Below are 27650 nucleotides of genomic sequence, written 5' to 3' on the forward strand. Positions count from 1 at the left end.
TAAAAGCTGTGGCAATATAGAACAAACCTAAAAATACTGTCTAACAGAGACTTGACAGCTTCTAATCCAACCAATGCATGCAAGTAGTGCAACACTGGTACAACCTGTAGAGCAAAAAAAAAAAAATTAGTTCATGTTCTTAAGACCTGCATGCATCCAAACAGAACCTCTTACAAGCTAGAACACACCTGCTATGCTAGCATAATTATTTACTATAGGCTTAACCAAGAGTTGAGAGTGCTATATACAAACATTAGGTCAGCCACAATGGTGACGTTCTACTTTGTGCTGTACTGAGCAGAGAAAACACTACACAGTCAGCGCAGTGGTCATGCAGGACCAGGATTAGGAACTACAGTTCTCGATGTGACTGACCAATTTGCAAAACTGGTCAGAATAGCCTGCTAACTTACCATAATCTGTTTCCTCACTCAAAGTCAGCTAGACCTTTCTCTACAAGAGGCAGATGAACCAGAGTCCCATCTGCGTTGTACAGGATCACCGTCAGCTGTGGCTCTACAGCCTGAAACATCATTACCATCACATTAATCACTGAAGTGGCTCAGATTTCAGGCATTATAACTGTTCTGAGGGAATCTGAGCAGCTGTAGAGCTGGTAGTATAGTGGATTCAAAGTGGCCTTGATAAAGGAATGTCAATGTACAGGGAGATTCACTCGAAAGAGGCCCCGAATATTCCGTAATAACTCTCTCTAGGACAAAGCAATCTGAACGAAACTGTGTGCAATGAGCTCCTCAGTATACGGAGCTTTGAACAAGCCGGGATGCCCCTGCGTTGGAGCGATGAGGTAGGTGCCAGACAGTCGTTGCAATGTTTAACCTCCGTTTGCAACTTCCAGGTGCAAACCCCTCGTACCCCTTCATGTGTCTGGCAGAAAATGGAGATCACTTCCAGCACCACATGTAATGCAATCGTTTATACATATGTCAAGATATGTAGTGTATTTTTTTGGTTCAGGTTGCTTCATCCTAAGGGGAGTTACAACAGAATGTTCGGGGCCTCTTTCGAGTGAATCTCCCTGTATTTTGCCACTGTAGTGCTTGTAGTACAGATTTTTTTTGTACTCTGTTCATGGAGCAAAATAAAGCAAGGATTAACTGCTGCTGCTTCTAACTTACCCACTGTTATGATGTAGAGGGCATCAAAGGGAACTGCACAAGTTTTTAAAAATTTATGCACAAGCAAATCATTCCACTGGAAACAAAGTCATTCAGAGTGGTTCAGTGCGAAATGTCATTCTAAAGTAACCGGGTCGTATTACAGAAACTTCCCATCTTCAGTCCTAAGTTGAGATCTGACAGGTCAAGATAAGATTTTTCACAAATTTGTATTACAGAAGCAAATCTAGGAATTTTATCCCTTCTTGCAGTATATTAAGTTAGGAAATTCTGAACTACTCGATCAAGATCGATCATCATTATGTCTATTACTAAAACGATCTACATAGAGCTGAGAAACAATGTTTAAAAGAAGTGAGTTAGTTAGCCAGACAGCTACAGATACAGATCGGATACAGTAAAAAGTGTCAAAACAGAAGTGCAATAAACTATAAGAACATTCTGAGAGCGCCCCCTACTGTTTATCAGAGAGTTGCCGCTCATCAGTTTCAGTTTCCCAAACGCTTCGGCCGAGCACGCTAACGTTATTCCTCCTAATAAACAGACACCTGTTCAGCTCTGTCTCCTCATTATTCACCACCATCACTGTAACATTTTATCTCATCATTTTTTATCAACAATAACACACAAAGGCATTAAGAGGGGCGGTGGAGATCACCGTGTCTGCAGTGTCAGATTTTTAAAAAAAAAAAAATAAAAAAAATAAAAAACACAATTGAAACTACCGTTTTGCAATATGAATAAATGTAACATTGTTACGCTGGTAGTGAACTGTGCTGCCTGACAGCTGACTAAAAACAATATAAACGATGGTTAAAACAGAAGTTAGGACACTGGGGTTGTCCTAGAGGCAGGACAGTATTTAGGAGATTTAGTCTAGTTAGGATGTTTCTGTAATAACTACGACAGCATTTTAGGGCCACTGTTAATAAAAATAAAAATAGTAGACTTCGAGACTAAAGTCGTAATATTTCAAGAAAAAAGTCGTAGAATTACCACATGAAAGTGGCATTAATGCCAGGAAAGGTCACAATATTGTGGCCAAAGGCTTTGCGAAGGGAAGGCAGCACCTCCTCGTGTTAAATGAGGGGCAGTGAGGAGTTGGTGGAGTTTTACTTTCATATCAATTTCACCCATAAAGAAACACTCAGCCTCCCTGTCTCTCCTGCACATCAGCACCAGCCTTTTAGTAGTATAAGAAACAGCTGAAACGGCTGAGCAGGAAACCGTGTTTATTTAGAATAAAGAGCCAGACGGACTCGGAGGAAACTGTCTCTGTTTTGTTGAAGGAGAATCTCAGGCAGGGTCGTCTACACGACTATCGGGGCTACATCTCTGTGCCATTTGAAGAGGGCATGAAGTTTCACAGTGAGAATGATAATCAAAATGATTGATCCACAAAGAGACAGGAGTGAGTGGGACTCCGGCGCCAGTACAACAACCGAGACCCCAACACATTATGGCAGCCCCCCTAAAGTTACCTCACTTAATCCTCGAAATATTATGACTTTTTCCCTCAAAACAGTACGACTTTATTCTGGAAGTCAACAATTTTTATTTTTATTAATATTGGCCCTAAAACACCTCCGTAGTAATACTGTTTTCTTATCTGGAGTTAATGATAAGATCGTGAACTTAGTAACTGTTGTTCTGTAATAGCTTTTGTCCTAAATTCAGTCCTTCAGATGTCAGAGATTTCAGAGTTAGGATGTCTCTGTAATACAGCCCCAGATGTCAAACATTTAATTCCTCACTTAAGTATTTTGCAAGAAATGTTTACAAATATGCTGCCTGATACTGTTTTATGATGGTTTTAAGAAGGTTTTAGCATAAAACAAATTTTTAAAAATCCATTTATGACAGAGAGGTACATGTAAGGGTGTTGTGAGGCAAGACAGTAAAGAAAGAAAACGCTTTTACCGTTATCAACATTACATATTGTAGACCATTTAACACCAAACCACTCTGACTTTACATCTCGATCAGTGAATTATGCAAATACTTAGGAAAATCAGTGGAATTCCCCTTTAATAACCAACAATGAAAACACGTTCTGATGGGTAGAGGCCTACCGTTACCACAGCGCTGAGTTTGCCATGCAACAAGTCAATCATCTCTAACATGGACTTCATGCTCCACTCTGGCCGGTAGGAAATGCGCTCCAGCTCAACACACACACGTGGTGGCTTGAAGCCCGCCAGCCGAACACACACTGCCTCGCATGGGAATCGGAGGAGTGCCGGCGGGAGACAACGCAATCTGACATACAGAAGAGCACAGAAAATGTATAAACACTCCAATCCAGGACAAACATTCCTGAGACGCAACAAGGATACAACATAAGTTCTATCTGGTGTTTTTTTTTTTTTTTCACCGGAATAAATACCACAGCAATACTTTCTCATTTTCATGATGCACATAATACATCACAATATTTTAGATTTGACGTGTGTGATCAAGTTGAAAGAGACCAAATGCACCAGCAAAACTGCTTGTTGTGCATGACTACATTCAATGAATTGCTACCATGTTCCAGAAGTACTGACTGGATCCACAATGTGCTCAGAAAAGTTTAGTGTGATATAATTTATTGCAACGATAATATAATATCCTATATTGACACACCTGATGTATTCAAGTTAAACCAGCAGACTGTGTGGTTGCGTTTTCAGAACTTCTGTATGAATAAAGCATTTTCTTCATGTGTGCCTACACGCTTGCAAGAGATCATACTTGCATGGTGGCAGGATGTCGTCTGAGCCGAAGTCCACATGTCTCACAAGAATCTTGACGCGGGGGTTGAGCTCGGCAAAGCCCAGCAGCTTGGCGCGGTAATATTTACCATCACTGTATTCAGCCAGACACGGACCCTCTACAGACAGAGACACAAGTCCAAGGTCTGTAAATGTAGCTGGCATAGTTAGGGGTGAAAACCTTTAACCAAATCTTTAACCCATTTCTTCATCCAAAGCATCATGAAATCTCATTTGATTGTTCTGATCCTATAATCAGATTTCAGAATTCTTACAAATACACTGAACACACTGGAAGAACTGATTACACAGTAGTGGAATATACTTCCAATTAGTGTCTAATTGCTGCCATTGTGAAGACCGAATAGGGGGCTGCGCTAAGCTAACGAGATGCCTTTCTATTTGCTGCACTGCTGGTAGCAACAACAGCAAAGTAAGTAAAGGATTGTAACTTTCTATGAAATCTGTTGCTTTCTTTCATGTATTCAACTGTAAAATACATTCAGAACAAACCACGGCTGATTGAAAGGTCAGAACAATCTGGCTGACCATAAGCTTCCTTTATTCCCTGTTGAGATGATCAGACCTAATCAATTTGAAACTGATTTCAAATTGAAGAAATTGTCATGATAGCTGTTCTTTCAGGCATCTGATTAACTGGAACGGACAAAAAAGAACCCATAGTGCCACCTTTAAAGAACACTATCAAAAACTTTGATAATACTAAATTCAACAGTAATAATTGTGCTGTCTGTAATGAAACATGCATTAGTCAGGCGTTCTACAAGCACTGACGACCTACACAATATGCTCAGAAATGTACATAGTGAATCATATCATGATAATAATTATCATCATAGTGCCCAGCTCTACATATTAAATCTAATTTTATGTTCAACTACCATTTAGCATTACTAAGAATGCTTCTGCCATTTTTCTTCAAATGAACAAAGCTGGCTATGTTAGCATATTACTTAGCCAGTTGCACTGCTAGCCTGCAGTTTTTTGTGATCACTGTGAGCTAGTTAGCTGCTAAATAAAAGGTTGTAGCTAATTAACTACACTTAGTATACCTTAAAATGTGCTATATATATATATATATATATATATATATATATATATATATATATATATATATGCCCTGTGGCAGACTGACGACCTGTCCAGGGTGTATCCTGCCTTCCGCCCAATGACAGCTGGGATAGGCTCCAGCACCCCACCGCGACCCAGAAGGATAAGCGGTTTAGATGTTGGATGGATATATATATTGTATACACACACAATATATATACATATATAATAAATACATTTCACGCAAGACAAACATATATAATCAGATGCCTGTGCCAAGCTGCACTCCATACCAGCATCTGCCACTCAAAACCAGCAAGAGCACCATGTTTTACATGACTTAAACATTAATCATTACATTATCAATTTAAATGAGACATGGAAAAAAAAAAGATTCCGCTCATGCATGGCATATTCTGTTATCCATATTCACATTCCCATCAGAAAAGAAACACTTATTCTGAAAAATATCCACAGGGCGACATTTCAAAAGGTTACAGAAAAATTAAGCAACAGTTTAATTTACATGATTAACTACTTACCCACAATGCAGTCAATCAGCTGTTTCAGTTTAGAACTGTCTAACGCTACGTACCTGGGCAGTGACGTTTTACAACAAGCCCCTGCACTACATCCTCCCAGAGTTTGAAGAAGGAATGGTACCGGAAAATGTGGATGATCACGTAGTTCCAACTTTCGCTTAACTGTGTAAATGTATGTCTATGCCATTTGACCAAAATTCTCTAAACAAGTTTACAAAGCACAGCAATTTACAGCAAATATCTGAATATTGGGGCATGTATTTGTGTTTTGGTAACTATTTACTTTGTGTGTTTGTTAGCACTGTTAGCCTAGTAGCTCCAATCCTAACTAAAGACACTTAGACACCAAACATATCTTGATGGATCCATTGTAGAAATGGTGATAGTAACAGTACCAATGGGGAAGTCTGTCAACTGGGTCAACGAGTCTATGTCCCTGTTCACTCGTTGTAAGGCTTCCACCAGAGGCTCCTGCTCCTGCTCAGAAACTGCCATCTCCAGCAAACTCAGGAACACCTGCAAACAGCACAAAACAGGAGTGAGAGAATATTACATCTGAATGCCATTTTGCACAAAAGCGCACACTGAAAACGTATTTTTGCACTACCTCATTAGGGGTACGGATGTGCTTGATCGTGACTCGGAAGTGTTTCCCTTTATCTGGAAGTCTGGGGTTGGTGTACACACCTAAAACGGTCTGGGGCTCCTCCAAGCCCTGTCGGAAGAAAGTGTCAGTTCACTGGTGTTTGCCCTGGGAGTTGATCTGGCACTTTAATTAGGATATATGGCAAAGGAATTTTGATGTTCAGTCGAATTAAAATACTCAATTGTGCCAGGTTTGGTGGACAAAGCAGCCCTGAAATGTTACTGAGAGGAGAAAAAAAATGGGACTATTACAATAATAACCCCTGAATAAACAAGTGCTAGACTGCAGAAAAGGTGCTAAGGGAATGTAAGTAGGAGTTTTAAACCAAATACGTCCTAGGGGCGCTGGGGCCCCCGTAATTGACCTCTTGGACCCCTTGAATGTCTCAATCAAAATTCTGGGGGGTCTCTGAAAATTATGACAATATGCTCTCCTTTCAGGAAAAACAGAAGCTTGAATAAACATTCATTGCTTGGCTACTTCACCAACAACTGGCAAGCTCAGTGATAAAGCTCAATCATAAAACACAACCAGACTAACACAAGCTGTAACGACTGAGGCAAGTACAGCAGCTCTACCTCTGTGTTTAAGTCCCAGTCGTCCAAATCAGGTGCCGGGGGTTTCACCACGTAATCCTGTCGTACACACACAGAAGCACATACGCGCTTATCTTTAATCACTTTAATAATTCACAAAATCTAAAATGACCTTACCAAACCCACTATCAGACCTCATGGCTGCTGATGGGTGGGTCCATGGTAGCATGCTGATGGTGCACCATGATTCTGCTCAGTGCCATTCCGTCCAGCATTATCTCCACGGTAACCATGCCTCGCAGATTTTCTGGCAGTTCCTAAGAAATGACAGAAAGGACGTTGATTATACAGAGGTGTATTTAAATACTGAGTAGTTAATATTAGGGTTACACAGTCAAAAAGCATGCTATCACCAGGCTGACTTATTTGCAATTTTCCACCCGTGTTGCACTTTATGATTATATATAATGTGACACACACACACACACACACACACACACACACACACACACACACACACTATATGGACAAAAGTACTGACACCAATGGAAGCTTTTATTACATCCCATTCTAAATCCATAGGAATAAATATGGAGTTGGTCCCCCTTTGCAACTATAACAGCTTCCACTCTTCTGGGAAGCTTTCTACAAGATGTTGGAGAGTGTCAGTGGGAATTTTTGCCCATTCATCCAGAAGAGCATTTGTGAGGTCAGACACTGATGTTGGACGAGAGGGCCTGACTTTCAATCTCTGTTCTAGTTAATCCCAAAGGTGTTTGATGGGGTTGAGGTCAGGGTTCTGTGTGGGCCAGTCAAGTTCTTCCCCACCAAACTCACCCAGTCATGTCTTTATGGACCTTGCTTTGTGCACTGGGGCTCAGTCATGCTGGAACAGAAAAGGGCCTTCTTCAAACTTGGAAAGTTGGAAGCATACAATTGTCCAAAGTGTTTTTGGTTTGCTGAAGCCACTCCAGTCGCATTTTTGGCATTGTCCTAGGTGATGTAAGGCCTGCATGCAGCTGCTCAGCCATGGAAACCCATACCATGAATCTCCCGGTGCACAGTTTTTGTGCTGATGTTAAAGCCAGAGGAGGTTTGGACCTCTGCAGTTACTGAGTCAGCATAGCGTTGGAGACTTTTATGCACTATGCTCCTCAGCGCACTGCGACCCGCTCTGTAACTTTGTTTCCTAAATGCTTCTACTTTTCAATAATGCCACTCACAGTTGATCGTGGAATATCTAGGAGGAAAGACGTTTCACAAACTGACCTGTTGCAATGGTGGCATCCTACTACAGAACGACTCATTCTTTCACAAATGTCTGTAAAGGCAGACTGCATGGCTAGGTACTTGATTTTACCCACCTGTGGCAATGGGACTGAATGAAACATGATTAAAAGGTGTGTCCCAATACTTTTGTATTTAGAGTGTATATAGCATGAGCCTGCTAAATACTTACACGCTGCATTTCCATAGGCGGCACCACTTACTATTTAACATTTAGTGCATTATTATTATAGTATTTAGTATATTATTATATTTAGTGCATTTAGTGCAAATGATGTTATATTTGGCTATAAAAATTCTGGATCAGTGCCTGAAGTGTCATTGTATGTTTATTTACCATGACTTGAACTCTGACTGAGCGGCCAAGCAGCAGATCTTTCATGAGCGCCACTGCATCCCACTGCCACGCACTGCCTACCTACACTCAAAGCAGACGGGAGGCACAATGTAGATGAAGCAATCATCTTTTAACGTCAACTAATTCCAAATGACGCCATAACATCTACTTACCGGAACGACTCCATTTAACTGACAAGGCACACACAGCTGAGGAACATCCTCACACAGCACCACTGGATACACGTGGCACACTGGAATGTTCTCCACTATACCCTGATCCACGTACCGCACCTTTAATACACAGTAATCACAGGTGAAAGTCTCAGTGGTAAAGCTGCATTTAAAAAAAAAACTATAAAAGTAAGTTATAAATTTTAGACGGCCAAGATTTGCAGCAATAAGATCAACCTTCACATGGCCTCCAATGACCTCCAGCACCTGCCCTCGGTACCAGAGCATGTCCGAGCCCATGACGGCACAGCCAAGCACACTCTTCCAGTTGTAGTGCTTCTGTCGGGGCAGCGTTTTAATGTGCTGCTGCAGGCACTCCCTCAAACGCTCAAACTCGCACTCTGCTCTCACAAAGACACACAAATACTCACATTCATGATGTAATTTTGGCCCTGCATTCCTCCAAGGTTACAAAGAAAATGTTGAAATATTAGATCACTAAACAGGAATTCAACATGATTCCATTATCTTTCATAATAATAATAATAATAATAATAATAATAATATCTGAAAGGCACACACAGTCCTGATCAGGCAGAAAGGTTTAATTCTAGCTCTCTAGCTTTAAAATCCATCTGAATTAAGGTTTAAAGTTTCAATTTGGTTAATGATCATTACAATCACAGACATTTCTACTGTTTACAGACCTAGCAGCATTCTTACATCTGAAGACAACTTGATTGCATGGTGTGGCAAAAAAATACACAGCACACAACTGTCCACTTACCCCAGGAGCGTAAATCAGCAAAGACATGTTTGCTGTTCAGTTTAGCGCTGGAGCTACAGGGTAAATGTTGCTAATAGAAATAAATAAATACATCCCGTCGCAGACATTTGGACACCAGATTACATTTGGGATTTCTGTTGTTTCTGTAATGAACATAAACCTTGAGGTTAAAAATTCAAAATTAACAGTTATACGTAACACGTGAAGCGGAGTCGGAATAAAGCACAAACTCTTGCTAAAAGTGCCTGCTGCAGTGTTCAACCACACAGTGATACCGTGTCCTAAAACACTTTGGAAAGTCTGTGCAAGCTTAATGAAGACTGGGATAAGGTTTAAGAGGGTAGAAAGAAGTTCCAAAGATATATTTTTTTTTAAATAAAAAATTACGTGACTACTGACTTCTAGTGTTTGGAAGCAACATTAGCTTCATAGGTTCAGCGGTAAACTAAAGCAGCAAAACATGGACATCAAATACATCCTTAGTTGACTGACTGCATCTGAGGTAAGTGTAAAATTGTTAAATTTCTTCAACAAACTATTTCATCAAACTGTTCTCTTGCGCACCTGCCTGCGGGGTCATGGCGAAGATGACTCCGTCATCAGAGACTGCAGAGATGCTCATGCGTGTGTGTCCACAGGGTGGCAACTCTGGGGGCAGATAGGCCTGTGTTTTCACTCTCTCCGGAGGTGGTGCAGTGCGGGGGGCAGGTCTGGGAGGACAGGAGCGTGAGGGAGTCGGTGTTTCATTCATCACACTGCCTTCCTCACACACACTATCTTCCAGGGCTGGCACACACTCGTCCTGCACCAGCAGAGTCACCCCTGACTCAGGGTTGGATTCTTCACATTCAGCAGAGGCTGGTTTGAGTGCAGGAGGTACTCTGTAAGACACAGCACAGGTTTACATGTACAAAATAATAAACCAAGGCAATAATCAAATGTGTCTACATGCACTTAAGCAATGTGACTAATGTGACTTAAGTCATCAGAAAAATAGTGTCAGAGAAAAAAAAGCTGCATACGAGAGCCACATCGAAAACATTGCCTGAGAGGCTACTATTAACCTACAGGCCAATAACTTACAGCACAGCAATAATGCCATGGAGAAGAGAAGCCTGTTCAAACCAGAGCAAGTTCCCCAGTCAGAAACTTGCTAACTTGCTAAGCTAACTTCGTTTGGTATGGTTTGGTTCAATCACACTTCTACAGCCCATAAAACCTCTTATTAAAATGGCTTACGCTTACTATATTAGCCTACTATTGTGACTAGGCTGAGATACATGAAAAGGTATTTTCATTTTTAATAGCTTTGATGGATCCATTGATGAGCCCTCATTCATGTTTTGTGATACAAGGCTTTCGGTGCATGGTAGGCTGCAGCATGGCTTTAACTTAAGAAGGACGACGGTTAGAAAAAAAGATAATATAGAATGTTCTGAAGCAAGACACGGGTGGGTGATATCGAAAAAATACCACATCACAATACCGAAAGACATTCTGATGATTCACGATATGTATCTAAATATTCTGACACAGACAAAAAGCAGTAATAGTGCCACATTTAACTGCCATCAAAAACTCTTGGCATACTGATTTTATTAAGTATGTTTGATATCTACCATGTGCCCGCAAAAGCATATTGTTACAATTTAATTTTTTTAAGATAAAATGTTCACCCCTTTCTAGTCAAGATAAAATATCAAGATTTATCAAATATCAAATTAACAGAAAATGTGTTTTATGATCATAAACATAATGTCATATACTTACAATTTACTGCTGAAAGCCAAAAATCTTGGACGTTCTTTGAATTTTTTTTATAAATTTTTTTTTGCATATCACTGAAGAGACGCCATCTGAGATCCAGTTTATAGCTCAGATTTGTGGGGGGGGTCAATTTTTAGTAGAAAAAAAAAATTATGAGTTCAGCTTCTTTTATTATAAAGGTTTTAAAATTACATCACCCATCTATTTGACTTGAAAGAAGACAGTTACAGCTCTCATTCGACACCCACCTTTTCAATGGAGCTTATGAAATATGAAAGTTATGAAGTAAAGAATATGACCAAGTGTGTTTTGGAATCACTGGTGGTTCCACTGAGTTAAAGAGGTTAGAAGAAAACACAGACTATAAAACACATACACTTTCCAGTTCTGCATCTGAAAGCCGTGGACAGTGCGCTTTCTGAGCTTTAAACTGGCTCGATGGCCATCACGACAGATGCAATCTACCTGTTTAATTCCGGATACTATCTGCTCAAGCATACTACACGACTCACATTTGCTTTTGGAAGTGATCTACTTGGGTTGCTAGTCTGAACACAACTCTGCGGAGAACACTTGTATGATAGTGATACCCATATGTTCCACTTCAACCATGTAAAGTGAACACAGCCACAGTGTACTTCTCTCTATCAAACATTAGAAACTGTCGTACTTGACACTCCTCTCTCTTAAAGCAAGTCCTTCACTGATGAGGAAGTCTGCGATGCTGACATCTTGACCTGATCGGTTGGAGCAGAACAGAGACACTGGCGCTGGCCTGGCAGAGGGATCCTACAGACATCACACAAGCACACATACAGATTGATGAAGAGCTCACACTCATTCGAGTGGTTTAACGCAGTAAGCACTCACCTTAATGGTCATTACGGCCGTGGCTCCAGTGAGGTAGTAGGAGATGAAGTCACAGGCTGTAGCCGTCCATGTGGAGCGACCACCTGCTGGCCTGATAGACAATAATATTTAAGCAAAAGTTTTAGGAAAGATAATAAAAGTAAAACAGCACAATGGCAGCAAAACCCACATAAAACATGGTGTGTTACTAAAGATGCAACTTTTTCTTTCAATACTAATTCTGATAAATGAAGTCAGGATACCGGCCGACACAGAGTACCAATCTGACACCAGGGTTCTGTTAAGGAACTTGTTTATCATGGCAGCAAAGTGACGCTGTACAGTGTAAGCTAGACTGATTCTTGTGGGTAGCATTCTAACTGGTAATTAGGTCCAAAATGCAGTATGTATGTAGTATTCAGTCCAAAATGCAGCAGCTAGGTTACTGACTAGTACCAAGAAATAAAGAGACCATATTACTCCAGTCCTGGCTTCACTTCATTGGCTACCTGTCCAGTTCAGGATACAGTTCAAAGTGCATTTATTTATTTTTAAAGCACTTAATGGTCAAGCCCCCTTGTATGTTGGCAGTATGCTCGCTTCCTCTATCACACAGCGAGCTTTGAGGTCATCCTTGCAGAACTTGCTGGCTGTTCCTAGGGCGTGTTTGAAGATTAAAGGTTATCGTGCGTTTGCAGTCTATGTTCAGAGACTGGAACATTCTACCTACCACTATTCGCCAAGCACTTTCAATCGGCGTTTTTAAATAAAAACATACTCATACAAAATCACATCTAAATAGTGAGGGGCTGTGGTAATTATACATGCAAGTCTGTGCTTTATATCTTTTCTACTCAACATCGTATCTGTATTTTTACCTCTTTTATTCATTTTTTCCCCTCTCTGTTTTATATAACATCTCATTTCTATGTTTTAATTTCCTGCTTGTTTGGTTGTTTATGTGTGCTTATTTAATGTATAGCACTTTGGTCAACTCTTGTTTTAAAAGTGCTTTATAAATAAAACTTACTTACTAGGCAAAAGTTTGATTCTCTCACAAATTTAGCAATGACAGCAAGCAAATGAACATTCAATATCAAAATACCAGTATTTTCTAACAGTCATGCCCCAACAATCCTTATTGGAAGGTGCAATTATTTAATTGTTCTGGAAGGTTTATATTTGCATTGTTGATTTCATGACTACGACTATGAAACAGGACTGAATGCCGAGTCCGGCTCCTGGGTCTAGTATAGGGAATATAATGTCCATATTTGTTTAATAAGGTCAGTGTCTACCAGAACTGATCCTGTAAATCAGACCAGCGCATCACTGTTTTTTACCTTATGTCACTGAGGCAACACTCTAGTAGCAAGGAGCCAACAAGCTCAGGGAGAAGAGGCCTCAGGTTACTAGTGTGGACCTTTACAGTATTACCGAAGTCACAACGCAGCACCTGTGGACACCAAGCATTTACCAAAGGCAGTGTTATTTTTAGTACTCTGAAATCTTACGCTGGTAGTATGTCTATAAAAATACTCAGCATTGATATATTTGTAATACTGATAAAATACTCTTAACTGGGTATAAATAGTGTCTGTCTGTGTGTTTACCTCAGAAACATTGCTTGAGGACACACTGCACACCTTTCCTCTCTCCCAAACTCCATTCACATTGGCAGCACAGGGCATGTCCACCTTCCAATCAACCTCCTGCAGATCAGACTTTGAATACTCTCTCTTCAGCAAGTCATGAACCCTAATAAGAATCACATTTATCAAAGCTATGAGCACAAAAACCACCAAAAACTGCACAATAACACTAGTTATTGTATAAGTTATGAGGCAATAAGGTGAGCATATCCTTATTGTGGATGTACAAAATACAGAAACAACAAAATACCAACTTCAACTAGTTACTTATTCTGCATGTCAATCATTCAGACATAAAGGTCAGTACCTCTTCAGCTGGGCATCAAACTGCAGCAGCTGTACACAGATGTGTCCAGGTGAAGTCACATGGGTGACCCTCACCCTCAGGTCCTTAAGACAGGCGGGCAGAGTCAAGTTAAGCTGCAACTCTGAAGGACTGTCAGTATGGGGCGCCGGCTCGGCTGGAGACGAAGCCACCTCATCAAGTGGGGGGTCCCATACTGCAGCCTCCAGTGGGGGAGGTTCTTTTAGCTGGGCTCTGGGCAGAAGATGACAAAATGAGGGTCAGATGTACCAACACTGCAGCTACAAGGGATGTCCAGAATACCATATTTTTGGCTCCAGAGCTTCAGCAGTAATCAACAGCAACCAGTCAAAACTTTGCCCTGCTAGGGGAGCCTAAGACTGAGAGAGTCATTCAGAAAATCTGCATCCGAAGGCCGTATTGAAAGCACATTCTCAGCTTCATCTGCTGTAAAATATGAATCTCTAAGCTAGTGTTCGTACACTTTTAAAATGGAATTACATGACTTTTCCATGACATAAAATGAAATTTCCACGTCAAACATTTAGCACAGCGCTGGGCAATATATCATCTATACCAGTATACTATGATACTGACATACTATTTCTTGTTTTAGTGATATTTTAGCAATATGTTTAGCAACATATTTAATACATTAGAATCATTTAACTTTGTGTACTTTACACATGGTATACAGTCCTTGATTTACATTTAACTAATTTTTTTAAAATCCATAAAAATAAGGAAACTCAGGAAGCATAAGTTCATTAAATTCGTTAAACTTTAATATCATCTGACTGCATTATACTGTGAAATGTGTGAAAAATACAATGATATTGAATCTTATGAGGAACTGCCCAGCACTAATTTAACATACAGACAGCTGTTCTGAGAGGAAAAGAGACCTACATTATCTAAACACTAAATAAATATTTACATATTATTGGCTAGCAAGTCAAAATGCAGTTTAAAAGGAATGACTGGAACTTGCTTTACTAGGTGTGGGTATGTAATGTACTTATTAGGCTACCAAAGTTTTCAGTGATTTTAGTCCTGTTCAAATACACAATGTCTGTGACTTCTAATGTCATTTTTACACTATTTAGGTGCAAGATGTAACAAGAGTCAGTTCACATCTCTGAGCACCCTGAGTACAACAAAGACTGTATAAAATCAAATCAGTGGATGCACCTCAGCAGTCAGCTCATCACATCTTAATGTAGCTGCAGTATGGCGCTTACAGCACAGCTGTGGTCCATCTACCTGCCCCGCTAGCCTCTCTTAGCAGCTGGCTAGAGGGTAACAGCACAGTGCATGCACAGGTTAACCAGCACTTCACAGAGGCGGTCTAAGTCGAGGTACAAAAGGCAAACATCACAGCCCTAGTAAGAGTCAAGTACAGCGAGACACTGTATGCAGCAGCCCTGAGAAAACATGCTGCCTACCACTGCAATAGCGCAACGTTCACTGCAGTGAGTGAGCCGGATATCAGGTGCTCAAGCCGAGAAGGTACATATTTCACATTTTAACAGCATAATTAAAAAATATAAATATAGGACAAGAACGTGCTAACAAAAATTATTGTGGCATGGCCACGTTGCGATGTAAGTAGCCCAGATTTTTAAAGACAAGAAATGTTTATGTTGGGCTGTTTTGGATCCATTTGTAAAAAGACTTTTATGATGAACAGCCTGAATTCGAGTGGAGTAGTGGGTTTCCCGGAGTAGAGCAGAGCGCTGTGTTTTAAGTTTTTAGTTTCTTCTCTCCGTGTTTGGCGCTATAAGAAGCACTGTGTTCGCCATAAGCAGCTGAACAGCGCATGACCTGTTCAGTTTTAACCTAATCAACGAAAAAAAAAAAACATTTGTTTAATAACACATAATATGTAGACATTTTAGTTAAAATGAACAAAAACATTAATATAACGTAAATAAGTGTAAGCGAGGATGTGTATTACTTATAGAACTGGCATACAAGCCTAAATGTGCATGAAACATGAATACTGGACAGGGGAAAAACATGAAATGTGTTTTGATTTCTAATACATAAACACTTTGAGGGAGGACTGTGCAGAATGTGAAGGATCATTAGAAAAAGGGTGGAGATTAGTAGTGGAGTAGTGATAATGCAGCTGATTAAATATTCTAATTTTATTTAATTATGATTTATTTAAGTTTTTTCAACTACTGCTGGCCAGAATGGCATGCAATTTTTCCTCCTTTTAAAATCAGGCACAAACTAGAAGTATGTACATTAGATTCCAATCTGTATTTTTGGGAGACTTCCTGATACCATGGCTAGATGCAGGCAAAGGCCTTTAAAACATGCTGAAACAATATTTACCAACAGAATAACACTTTTACAACACAATAACATTAACACAACACAATAACACTATTTTAACTCTCAGGACTTCTCCAGAGTTTGCCTTGTGACTCCTATGGCTTTGACGTTCCCTGTTCTTGTTTCCTTATTTTGCTGGGAAAGTATTTTATTTATTAATACTGTTATCGCTTAACTTGTATTTTGCCTTTGTCTTTTGTTTGCTGACATCACCACTATGTTACTGAATATAGTGTAGAATACTGAAGGCTGTGCCTCATAGGCATAGTACAGGTAGGGCTGCATACAAGTGCACACTGCGGCTGCATCAAGGTGTATTTTGCACTGTGCCTGTGCTGGAAGACGTGGTTAGACGCAGCCCTCTGTCTAAATGTTACAAATCTTCAGAGAGAGACAGATTTCTCCTAGAAGATGTAATATTATGCACATACTGTTTACTTAAAGACGCCAGTCCTTGTCTGACCAGGATCTCTCCAATGCTGGCCTGAAGCTCAGGGAAACTCTCGCTGACCTCAAACAGACGAACAGGTAAGGCTGTGGATTGAGGCACAAGCTCTGCAGGGGAAAACACAAACAATGCTGCAATATCATATGGATTTAAGACATGCTGGTGCAACAAAACCTTGTATTTCTAAAATGGGACGTGTATAGGAGGAAAAAAAGTTCTTAACTATTACAGGTATTTTTGAAACCAGTGCTATTGGTCAAGACTGTATGCTCTCACTTGTTACCACCACAGTGACCAACTTCTGTTCTGTCAGTTTGCTGAACACCTGAATGCTTTCGTCACTCCAGGTGTCTCCCGCACTCAACACCTCTGCCAGAGAACACCACACTGCCTGAAGAGGGGGGAAAAGAGTTTAGGAGATAGAAAGACATAGCCAACTTGAAGTTACAGGTCTGCTCGATAAATCTGCTGGCCATTAATATCGGCCTGTATTAGTGACTTTTGGTCTTTTCTATTGTTTTTTTTTTTCTTTTTGGTGGAGCCACTGATAGGATGATTTGAACTTCAGATGATACCTTTAATATCAGAATAATGTGTCATAATACACAGAGAAAAACTTTGTTTAATAAAGAGAACTAATGAAAAATGAAACAATAAAAGGTGATTAACAGAAACCAAAACCAATATATTATTTAAGACTGTGAGATTCCCTGGTATAACAGTTTGTAAGCATGACCACTAAGAAATGACAGTTATACCAGTCAGCAAAGCACTGTTTAACAGAAACTATTGGCAGATTTTATTATTATTTTCTTTAAAATTATTATTAGACCCTTAAATCCATATCAGCCACAAAAGTTTCATACCAATTGGGCCCTAGTTACAGAGTTGTGACACCAGTGCATACAGGACTCTTACCATGGCCGGCAAGGCAAAGAACTCATCCTTTATCTGTCTGAGGTCGTTCACAGAGATAGTTTTTCTGTTGCCAAAATCTACATATTGGACCTCCACCATTCGTCCACCAGGAAAACCTGAGAGAGACACACACTCAGAGTGACAGAGTGACCTCTACAAGACACTTCAGGCCAACACAACACAATACATGCACAACCCACACACACACACCAGTGACTTGAGCCCTGCACCAGTCTTTGTCGTCGTAGAGGGCAACGCAGGCCTGGCCCTGAACGGGACAGTAAATCTGCAGCTCACTATCGCTCCCAGGAGACCCATAACAGTCTTGCAGTTTTGAGTTCAGAAGCAGGAACTCCATATTGTCCACCTGCATGAAAAGAAGCACAAAATAATTATACTATAAATAAACTACACTATGAACTATACTCAAAATTTCCATCTTGTAGAATCCACAAAGAATTGAGGCTGTTTTGAGAGGGAGGCCCTATCCAATATTAGTATAGTGGTCCTGATAAAGTGCTGAGTATGTGTACACTTTTTTTTTTTTTACATTATTTTAAATATTACATTGGCCACCAATATGTTATGCACACCTTAAAACATAGAAATTATCTCTATACCAGGCGAACATTTATTACATTTGAAATAATATTGCAAAAGTGCAGTGAACTCACTAGCTGTATGTAGAAGTCTGATGGTGTGTTGACATGGGAAACCACAGCAGGCAGTTCTGTGTTCAGTTTGGGATACACAGGCGGATAAAACTGTAGTGGTTTACTGCCTCCGGGGGCCGCCAGAGGGGAATAGAACCTGCCCATGTGCATCCACACAAACACGCGCACACATGCGCACACACACACACACACACACACACACACACACAAACCACATTTTACATGAAGGATAACTGGGGTACCTGTAAGTTATAAAAAAGCTGCAAGCAAAAACAATCCACAAGGGGAATGAGCTATTAAAACTCATCACTTTTAAAACTCATCACTTTCTTTCCCTTTCAGTTTCACTCAAGGGAAAGAAACTCACACTGGCAAGGTCTCACAAATTTATGTTTGCAGTTACAGACTGTGTGTACATAAACGGTATATGGATTAGAGGTTTTATGTTTAATTAGGTCTGGCTATTACAAGAGAAAACCCTCAGAAAAGGTTTCTTTGCATTGATTTACCCTTCTCTCTAAGGCAGTGGTCACCAACCGGGTTCCTGGAGATCATGTTCCTGCAGAACTCAGCTCCAGCCCAGCTTATTAAATGTACTGATAATCTGGATCAGAAACCTCTCAAGGTTTCTTCCTCCTGTTGAGGGAGTTTTTCCTTGCCACTGTTGCCAAGGCTTGCTCACTGGGGGCGTGGACCCGGATTCTTTGTAAAGCTGCTTTGTGACAACATCTGTTGTAAAAGGCGCTATATAAATAAATTTGACTTGAGTTTGTTAAAAGTTAGAGTGAACTCTTTAGAAGGAAATATCTAGGAGAATGGTTAGTGCCACTGCTCTGAGGCGACCCCATAGCACGACTGCACAACTTTCCCTTCTTTTTCTTCCTCTTATAGATACTTCAATATCAAATTTGGAACGCACATCCCTAACTGGCAGAATATAATCAGCAGTGACAGCCCTAGATAACAATGGTCGCACATCGTACCTGGCAAGCTCCATGAACACAAGATGTTCTCTTAGAGAAAGCAGAGTGTCGTCTACGGACGCTTTCTTCAGATCCACCAGCAGAGTGTCTCTGTCCTCACCAAACACCTGCATCTCCACAGCACTCGAGCCAATCACACGCCTCATCTCGTCACACGCCTCCCTGCTCCAGCCGTTCACCTGATACACATATAAACACCATAATCATAAATCCATAATTTATGGAACTGGACTTTTATTTAATGTCGGACGACTAAAATGAATCTCTGATGGGCTAATGTGGTCAAAAATAACACACAATGCAAGTCTGTTTAGATGATAAATGTCATAAACACCACAAAATGTCTAAACAGCAAATCTAGACTACATAAAAGAGCGTAATCATTTTTTTCAACTTAATACAACTTAACAGTTCGCTGACATTACCATAAACAATGTTATCAAAGCACAGTGAAGTTTACCTGATTACTGATACTCTGCATTATATTGTTTATTATAACAGGAATTCCAAAAACCAAAAGTAAGCAGAGCCATTCTAAGCCAAATGTCAAATACTGCGTTCAAACCAATCGTGTTAGTGCACATTATTAGTTACTGAAAATCACTGTGGTTTCATTAAATAATCTCTGTCTCATGTTGCTTGGCAACTAGGGATGCACAATAATATCAGACTAATACGGTACTGACAAATACTTGCATTCAGCATTAAACAGATGTTTAGATTTGACCAACATTTCAATCCCATATTTATATTTACAGATTTTTTAGAAATTTATGTATGGGACTGGTATCAGCATTGACAGAGGTATACATGGAAAATACTGGATACTGGCACCAGTCCGCAACTCTCATATCAGTGCACCCCTTCACTGTTAACAAACTACACAGCTTGGCAAAAAACTGTTAATTGTGGTTATTAATAATAAATGAAACCATTTATTGAACAGTCAGTTTTATAAAAGCCACACAGGTTGAGAGTTGCAGTAATTTCACAAGGTTAGGGAGGTTTGTCCAGTGCCTTAACCATGGTAAAATCAATGTAACGTACAACCTAGAGTGAGCTATTGCTATGTTCACAGTATGAATTCGCACCAGGTCTGAGGGAATGATATCTTTGAGGGAACACTTGATGGCCTGAGGGGCCCAGCGATGCAGCTCTGCCTTGGTAGCAACATCAGCCTTCCGCAAACACTCATTCAGCCCACTCAGACCTCCTTCACTGAGAGACAGACAGACAGAGAGGGAGGGAGGAAAAAACAACTTTCTTGTTATGGCTCTTTGGGGAGAAAGTATTTACTACATTTCAATCTCAAACACTTCCCAGATAGGCAGCAGAGACACGCAACTTAGGGCTCCACCTTGAACAGACGTGACAACGCTGACTGCAAAATACTTTAACAGTTTCAACAATTCAATCAAGTATGCTTGAATATCAAAGCTCTAACATTTTTTGGCACTCAAGCTGAAGATTACTTGGAGTATTACAACACACTCAATTCATGATACCAGCTTCCTGACTTGATATGCTTGTGACATTCTGAACAAAAACTGAATGAAGAAAAATTATGACCGTTATGTTGCTGTGCAACTTACAATGCTAGAGCTGCGAGGCAGGAATGTGGCATATGAATATGCAGATGCTGGCTGACTGAAAAACAGTGTTTAAATGGCAAAATTATTATATGTCCATTCTCGGTGATGCATTGCCCCTTTTCAATGAAAAGAAGAAGAGATTTTATAAAAAGCGAAAAGTCAGGACCATTTTCTTGGTCCTGTACATAAGTCCTGTTATTTCACTAGCTTTCCAACAAAGTCAGGATATTTTTGTCTTGAAAATGAAAATAAGTACACACACACACACACACATACACATTCTGTCCTCACCCTGAGAAGGTAAGTCCTTTAGAGAAACCATAATCCTGGAAGAAAACTCGCAGGCGAGCAACCTCAGCAGCAGGACACTGACTCACACTCTCCAAACAGCCCTTCTGGAACAGCTCACACACCATCGCCCTGCACCAGGCATCATCTTTCCACCTCACAAACACCAGCACACCTACATACACACAAAAACAGTTAGACAGGGTCCAAATTCAAATTAAAAACAGCTGGTTTGTTGTAGGTGAATTGCTGCATGCTATCCAAGCACAGATAGGCAGCAAACACTTCCCAGATAGGCAGGAGAGACAATCTAGGACTCCACCCTGGGCAGACATGAGACTCAAAGCTGACTTACAATTTCAACAATTCAATTCAATCAAGCGCGCTTGAATATTAATGCTCTAACGCCCACTTGTTGACATTCAAGCTGAAAATTACTTGGGAGTATTACAACACAATTCATGATAACAGGCTTCTGATTTGATATACTTGTGACATTGTGAACAAAATTTAACCGAAAAAAATTATGACATGTTGCTATGCAACAATGCTAGATGTGTGAGGCAGGAGTCAAAATTCAAAACTGAAAATGGTTTGCTGTAAGTGAATCATCGTATGCTATCCAAGCACAGGTATGCAGCAAAAACTCCCCAAGCAGCAGAGACACAACTTGGGGCTCCACATTGGACAGGCATTAGATAAATCTTGCAATAGCCAAAGTAAAAGAAATACCACATAGTTTGTCTTATTTAGAATATTTTATGTATTTACAGATAATACAAATACATATTTTTAAAAATAGCATATTAGCAGAGATAGCAGAGACTGTGTGTCTTTACTACAGACCTGTAGTAAGTTGACATGTGGTGTGCACACTATACATATACACACACACTTTTGTAGGCCTACATTAAAAATGAAAACATATATGATTCCTATTTGTAGCCTAACTGCAAACATTAATAGAAAAAGCTGATCAGTGAATCCTGACTGTTTTCAAACTGAAGCACCTCACGGAACTCACGTTTTGGACACGACGAGTTCTCTACCAGGTGCGCCATTAGCAGTAAAATAGCTTTCGCCGCTTCATAAGAGGAAAAAGCTGCAATGAATTTTAACCTAGAGGATGCTCCAAATGTAACTGCGGCAGCAATTAGCAGCAGCCTGAGTCAATATCTGCGAATCTTCTCCATGTTTTAGTTCCTTGCCCTCACTTCCCGAGTTTCTCATGCAGTCACTGGCTACCACTCATCTCTGCACCTAGTACGTGTTGGTCACAGTACTAGATTCATGACAGATAATTACAAACATGCTCGGAGACTGAGAAAAACGTGCTGTTGACTCGTTAACTCTACACAAGCAGTTGTTACAGGGGAGTGCAATAATATGGCACCAAGCAGGGTGGTTTGTTGCTGATCCCAAAAAAAAGTGTCTATACCTGAGAAAAATTGGGTTAAAATCATGTAGTGTGCACTCAGCTGAAGTGACACTACCTGTGGCAATAAAAAAAAAACAAAAAAACATTCTTAATCTTATGTGTGGCGATTCTCCACACTCTCACCTGTCTTGATTTCGTCTTCAACAGTGAAGTGGCTTTGCTCTCCAGAGCACAGTCTGTTGATCTTTCTGGCCAGCACCGTTCCAGCTTTGTGCTCTGAGACATGTCGCACATAGAAGTGTGTTGGGTTGATTACGTGGGTCAGCACAACCCACTCCTGCAGCGCTGTATCCCCCAACACACACACAAACAGTCAAAACAATGGTTATTCTCGGGTGAAACAACGGACTAAAGAAATGCTCGACCCTTCTTTTTAGGCAGAGCCTTAGTGCTGGGAGGTATTAATAACTCAATATTATGATATTTTGTAAATGTAACAGTATATCACAGTGAAGGGAATCACAGTACCCAGGATACAGTATCACATTTGAGTCATGATAAAATTCTACTTTGACATTATAAGATGTAACATAAGTATTTTAATATATGAGGTCTGACTGCAAATTATTCCTCAAAGTAAGCGTAACAGAATTGAAGTAGAAAATCAACATCCAAAAAAACACTGTCCTTTCATTTTTATATATTTGGTAGATGTGAAGTAGACAAACTTTTACAAGAGACTTTACTAAACAGGCTACATTTAACAAACTGAGCAATTTGCAGGGATAACTGAATGTGACAGAGACATACACATTAAAAACATAAAAACAATATTGTGGTTTGATACCAGCGTAACAGCCTAGTGACAGTCTGTATGAATGTGTTGTTTATTAGCTGCACACACTAAGCTACCTTTTGGTTGTGGAACAGGTGTCCTGTCCTGTACTGTCTTGCGGTTCCTCCGCTGCACCTTCTGTCTCTGTGTGTGCTTGAGCTCCAGAGCTGAGAACCACAATAGAAACATCAGTAAGAAGTAAGGATGGGTATGGTTTTTCTTATACACAGATACACTAACTCAGCCCAGTTTTCATGTACTTAATCAGCCTTTTGAATTAGGCATGTGCAGTTTAACACTAAAAAAATAAAATGAAACTGGTTATTGTGAAGAAGGTTCAAATGACCATCCTCTTTCATAATACCATTCATGCCAATAAACAGTTGCAAGAGACTCAGAGTTAAGTGAGTGTGTACCCACCCATTCCGTCTCTCTCTGCACCACTGTCCGACTCCTCAATGATTTCCTCTATAATAACATTTGGGCTAAAGGCGCTGTACTGTTTTGGGGTGGATCCTGCACCAGGCAGCTTCAGCAGGCCTGATGAAGCCCGAGCTGTTCGATGGGAGCCGGGTGCTCGAAGGCTGGACCGGCCACCTCTACGCTCCCCGGATCTCTCCCCTCCCCCTCTCACCGGCCGTCTACATACCCGCTCTGCTGGTGGAGGCCCCGGCATCTCCTTAGACATACTGAAATAAATCATCACACCATCTCTTACAACTTACTACATCTGCACGTTTCCTTCAAAGAGTCCATGTCAGACATTTTTTTCCCCTGAGGTTCAGTCATGACATTTTTGTTGGCTTACATACCAAAAACCAGTTCTAAAGCAACTTTACATGTTTTTTCAACTTCCTTTTTTCCCTTAGAATTAAGCAGGGTGTTTTCGTTATAATGCCTTTAAGACCGATATATTAAGGCCCAATCCCATTTCTTATTTTTACCTCTACCCCTTGTTTTCGAGTGTCACTTTGCCCCTTTGGAACCGAGTAAGAAAGGGTAGTGGTTGAAATCCCTACAAAATGGGACCCTCAAGTAAAAAAGAGCATTACTTCATTAACAGCTACTAGCGCTGCTCTGTAGGCGACCCTGCCAGTCTGCAGTGACAGCAGAGGAGGGTAAAGTTCAGCTCCTCACTGCTGGGCTTTAGTTACATTTAGGGCATCTTATGATTTCAAAGAGGGGGGATATTTTCTCTGTTAAAAAATTACGATAACCATTATATTATCTTAGTTTAATGTCATTTCAGTGTATTATGGTCTTTTTCTTCATAACAAGCATAAAAATTTGCTGGCGGTATGCTGATGTCTCGGTAGCTAGCTAAATTTGAGGTGCCCGAATGTAACTGCTGCACCATTTAAGATGAAATGTGAAATTTAGCTAGCCAGCTACCGAGACATCAGCATACTACTAGTGATTTTTTATGCGTGTTACGAAAAGGACCATAATACACTGAAACGACATTAAGATAAACCAATGGTTATCATGATTTTTAACTGAGAAAATACTTACATTTGTTGGTTTCTTTGGTCGCTTGCACAGCCATCTTGCCTGTTTTTCTTTGTTTCCTTATAGCACTGTTTGGAGTGTGCCTCTGAGAAACCTCTGTTTGGAGGGCCATGTAGCCTTAACACGTCACCCTACTGCTTTAGAAGATAAAGACCCTACTGATTAAGACTGATTCAAGTACCTGGAGAGTGTAATTATATGTAATATTTCACAAATATCAACAAAACTTGCTGCAATAAGCTAAGATACAAACATTCTGGAACCATGTAATACTAAATTTGTCATGTTTCATCAGTGCTGAAGGTCTACACTACACTAATACACTAAGACATACTGCGCTCACTTTGCAGCAATGATTTTCATATGTCATTTCACATTAATTTTAAATTTATTCAGATTGACTTTTTCAAAATCTTTGTGTCAGACAGTACAGCTGTCTAAAGTGCATGATTATCTCAAGCAAATTCCATACACTCAAGTTTGGCAAGCGATTTAATGAACACTGTCTTTAAAAATCACTCATAGGCTGCTTGTCTGACCACACTGTATAGGTCAGGTGTTACATTTAATAAAAAAGATGATGTACCCTCTCTAATAGACCAAATCTAGGTTTCCAAAAGGATACAGCAAATCCAGTTCAATGCTTTTTAAAACCTCAACATAGCAAAATTAATACCATTTCCACTACATAAGGCACACGGACAAAAATGGCATGACTTAAATGTCTTCCAACCACAGGGTTGCTGTCTGCTGAATACTGTGTTTGGAAGGCTATTTGCTCTTTGCTTTACTGGAGTAAACAGACTGCCAAAACAGAACTGTATCTAGTTTATTTTAGCCAATATCCAATCCATTAAAATACATAGGACATCCCTAAATTTTATTCTTTTAATAGTAAAAAAAAAATAAATAAATAAAAAAATTCAGACATTTTATAACCTTACATTTTCAATATCTATTTTAAGACTTTAAAAGCCTTTTTATGGATACGTGGGAACAATAAATGTACACGCAAAACATCACACTGTTCCATACACTGAAATAATTTTTAGGACTCACAGCTTAACGTTGCCATCCATGATATAGAGAAAGTTTTTCACACCTTCAGTCAGACGGTCCATATGGAAAACGCACCTACACACAAACAAACATTAAAAATATGTTTTTTTCCGTTAAAGGAGAACGGAGTTTGCAGCACTAAGAGAAAAGGGCTCTCAAGTTACATTAATTTACTGCTTTAATGACTAAACTTTTTCAAATATTTTAAATATTAGAACATTTAATGTTTTTACTACCATCAAATAAGGCACGTTGCCTACTGGACTAAACACTCGTGCTGCCCAGCTTGGACGAGATACAGACATTAGGATGCCCCTGGCAGTCAGGCTAATACTTGCTTCACAGATTTTGGTTTTTGTGTGTCACGCGTTCTTTGCTCTTTTATCGGCAAGTAAAACCAGCGAGAGCTCTCCCTCCTGAGTGTCTGAAGACATAAGCAATTAACTCCCTATAGTATTCTTCAAGTCATAATAATCAAACGCAGTTATTCAGTATTTGGACCTTGGGTCTTGACAGTCCAAACAATATTTAGTGTTGGTTTAAAGAGTAACTTCACCCCAAGCCCTTTTTTCTTTCATTAACAGCTGAAATGCACTGCCCTGTAATAATAAAATATATGAGCCTTGCTTAAAATGTGAACACATCTTTCCAAACTGTAAAAATATAATTTTTATCGTGGTCAGTCACGCCTCTGCAGCGCCCCTGCGGTTCAACTCTGCTACAGGCGCGGATGACGTGTCTTCGTACTGAAGTACAAAGACACGTCACACTACGCAAATCAGTCAACCAGCATTATCGCGCCCCTGTTGACGCCCTACTCGTGCTGTCTGTAGTGACTGTAAATAACCCAGTTAATCTAAGCTTAGTTTATAATAAAGATGTTGGACTGATTAAGTGAGGGTTCTTGCGAGTCTCCATAAAGCTGCCGGTCTTGCGTCCAATTCATGTTTCCCTTCACAACTCGGACCCTCGGGCGCCGTACTCGCTGAACAGACATCAACGGCAAGCAACACTGGAACTACGGAAAGCAAAACAGTTCAGGAAAGGTTAACCTTAAATGGCCATTGTTACCGACTGTGTCAGGCTGTACGGGTCAAAGGTTTTCTCAAACTGTTTTCCTGCTTTCCGGAGTTCCAGTGTTGCTTGCCATTGATTTCTGTTCAGTGAGTGCGCCCAGTGTTCGGTTTATACAGGGGAACGTCATTTTGAGTGGGAACTGAATCGCATGTAACACCGTGGCATGAACAGCTTGCAGAACGAAAGGATTTAGGGCCACTGCAGCAAACACTGACTGACCGGTGATGCAGTCTGCAATCTTGATGTCACACTGAATGAAACTCAGACAGTGTTCAAAGAAGTCCACTTTATTCATTCCGAATTCAGTGCGTCTAAGAAATCAGGTATCAGGTTATGTCGAATATGGAGCTGCTGAACAGATAATTAGAAGCAAGCTGTCACGGTTTTAGAGAATGTTTTACCATCGGACGCCTCTGCACTATGTTACCTCTTTGGCGGCTGGAGTCAGTGGCTTGAGTCAGTCAACCTCGTAAAACCTCTCAGTTGCAAAAGTGCCATTTGATTCTGTCTCTCTCCATATTTTCTGGTAGCTAACATACGCTAGATCTAAAAACACAGCAGCCCAGCCCACCCGGTTTCCCTCGCAGCCCCACCTCCAAACCCGTAGATCATTGCAGTGCCCCTCTCAACGTGCCCCTCCCATTTTTGAGCATTTTTCAAAGTTAAGCCAGGGGTGGAGTTGCTGAAAGTAGTGGGGTGCAGT

At 40.3% G+C, this 27650-nt stretch overlaps 1 protein-coding gene across 1 annotated transcript in view; it reads right to left on the minus strand.

Annotated features, from left to right (window-relative positions):
* Positions 1-345: 345 nt before the first annotated feature.
* The window catches only part of rnf17 (ring finger protein 17), a 36189-nt gene continuing 8884 nt past the window's right edge, over positions 346-27650 (minus strand). The window contains exons 9-35 of the mRNA XM_036575065.1: positions 23723-23991; positions 23380-23469; positions 22651-22812; positions 21093-21264; positions 20301-20427; positions 19210-19388; positions 18227-18362; positions 17763-17919; positions 17553-17668; positions 16911-17025; positions 16618-16741; positions 13847-14077; positions 13501-13645; positions 13231-13343; positions 11909-11999; positions 11714-11827; positions 9836-10034; positions 8722-8885; positions 8485-8604; positions 8312-8392; positions 6882-7004; positions 6730-6786; positions 6113-6220; positions 5901-6021; positions 3873-4011; positions 3212-3398; positions 346-523 (exon numbers count right to left, since the gene is read on the minus strand). Of these exons, the coding sequence (XP_036430958.1) occupies positions 428-523; positions 3212-3398; positions 3873-4011; positions 5901-6021; positions 6113-6220; positions 6730-6786; positions 6882-7004; positions 8312-8392; positions 8485-8604; positions 8722-8885; positions 9836-10034; positions 11714-11827; positions 11909-11999; positions 13231-13343; positions 13501-13645; positions 13847-14077; positions 16618-16741; positions 16911-17025; positions 17553-17668; positions 17763-17919; positions 18227-18362; positions 19210-19388; positions 20301-20427; positions 21093-21264; positions 22651-22812; positions 23380-23469; positions 23723-23991 (3736 nt within the window). The 3' untranslated portion in view covers positions 346-427. The remainder of the gene's footprint in view (positions 524-3211; positions 3399-3872; positions 4012-5900; positions 6022-6112; positions 6221-6729; positions 6787-6881; positions 7005-8311; positions 8393-8484; positions 8605-8721; positions 8886-9835; positions 10035-11713; positions 11828-11908; positions 12000-13230; positions 13344-13500; positions 13646-13846; positions 14078-16617; positions 16742-16910; positions 17026-17552; positions 17669-17762; positions 17920-18226; positions 18363-19209; positions 19389-20300; positions 20428-21092; positions 21265-22650; positions 22813-23379; positions 23470-23722; positions 23992-27650) is intronic.

Source organism: Colossoma macropomum, unplaced genomic scaffold (genome assembly GCF_904425465.1).
Source record: "Colossoma macropomum unplaced genomic scaffold, Colossoma_macropomum, whole genome shotgun sequence".
Lineage (NCBI taxonomy): Eukaryota > Metazoa > Chordata > Actinopteri > Characiformes > Serrasalmidae > Colossoma > Colossoma macropomum.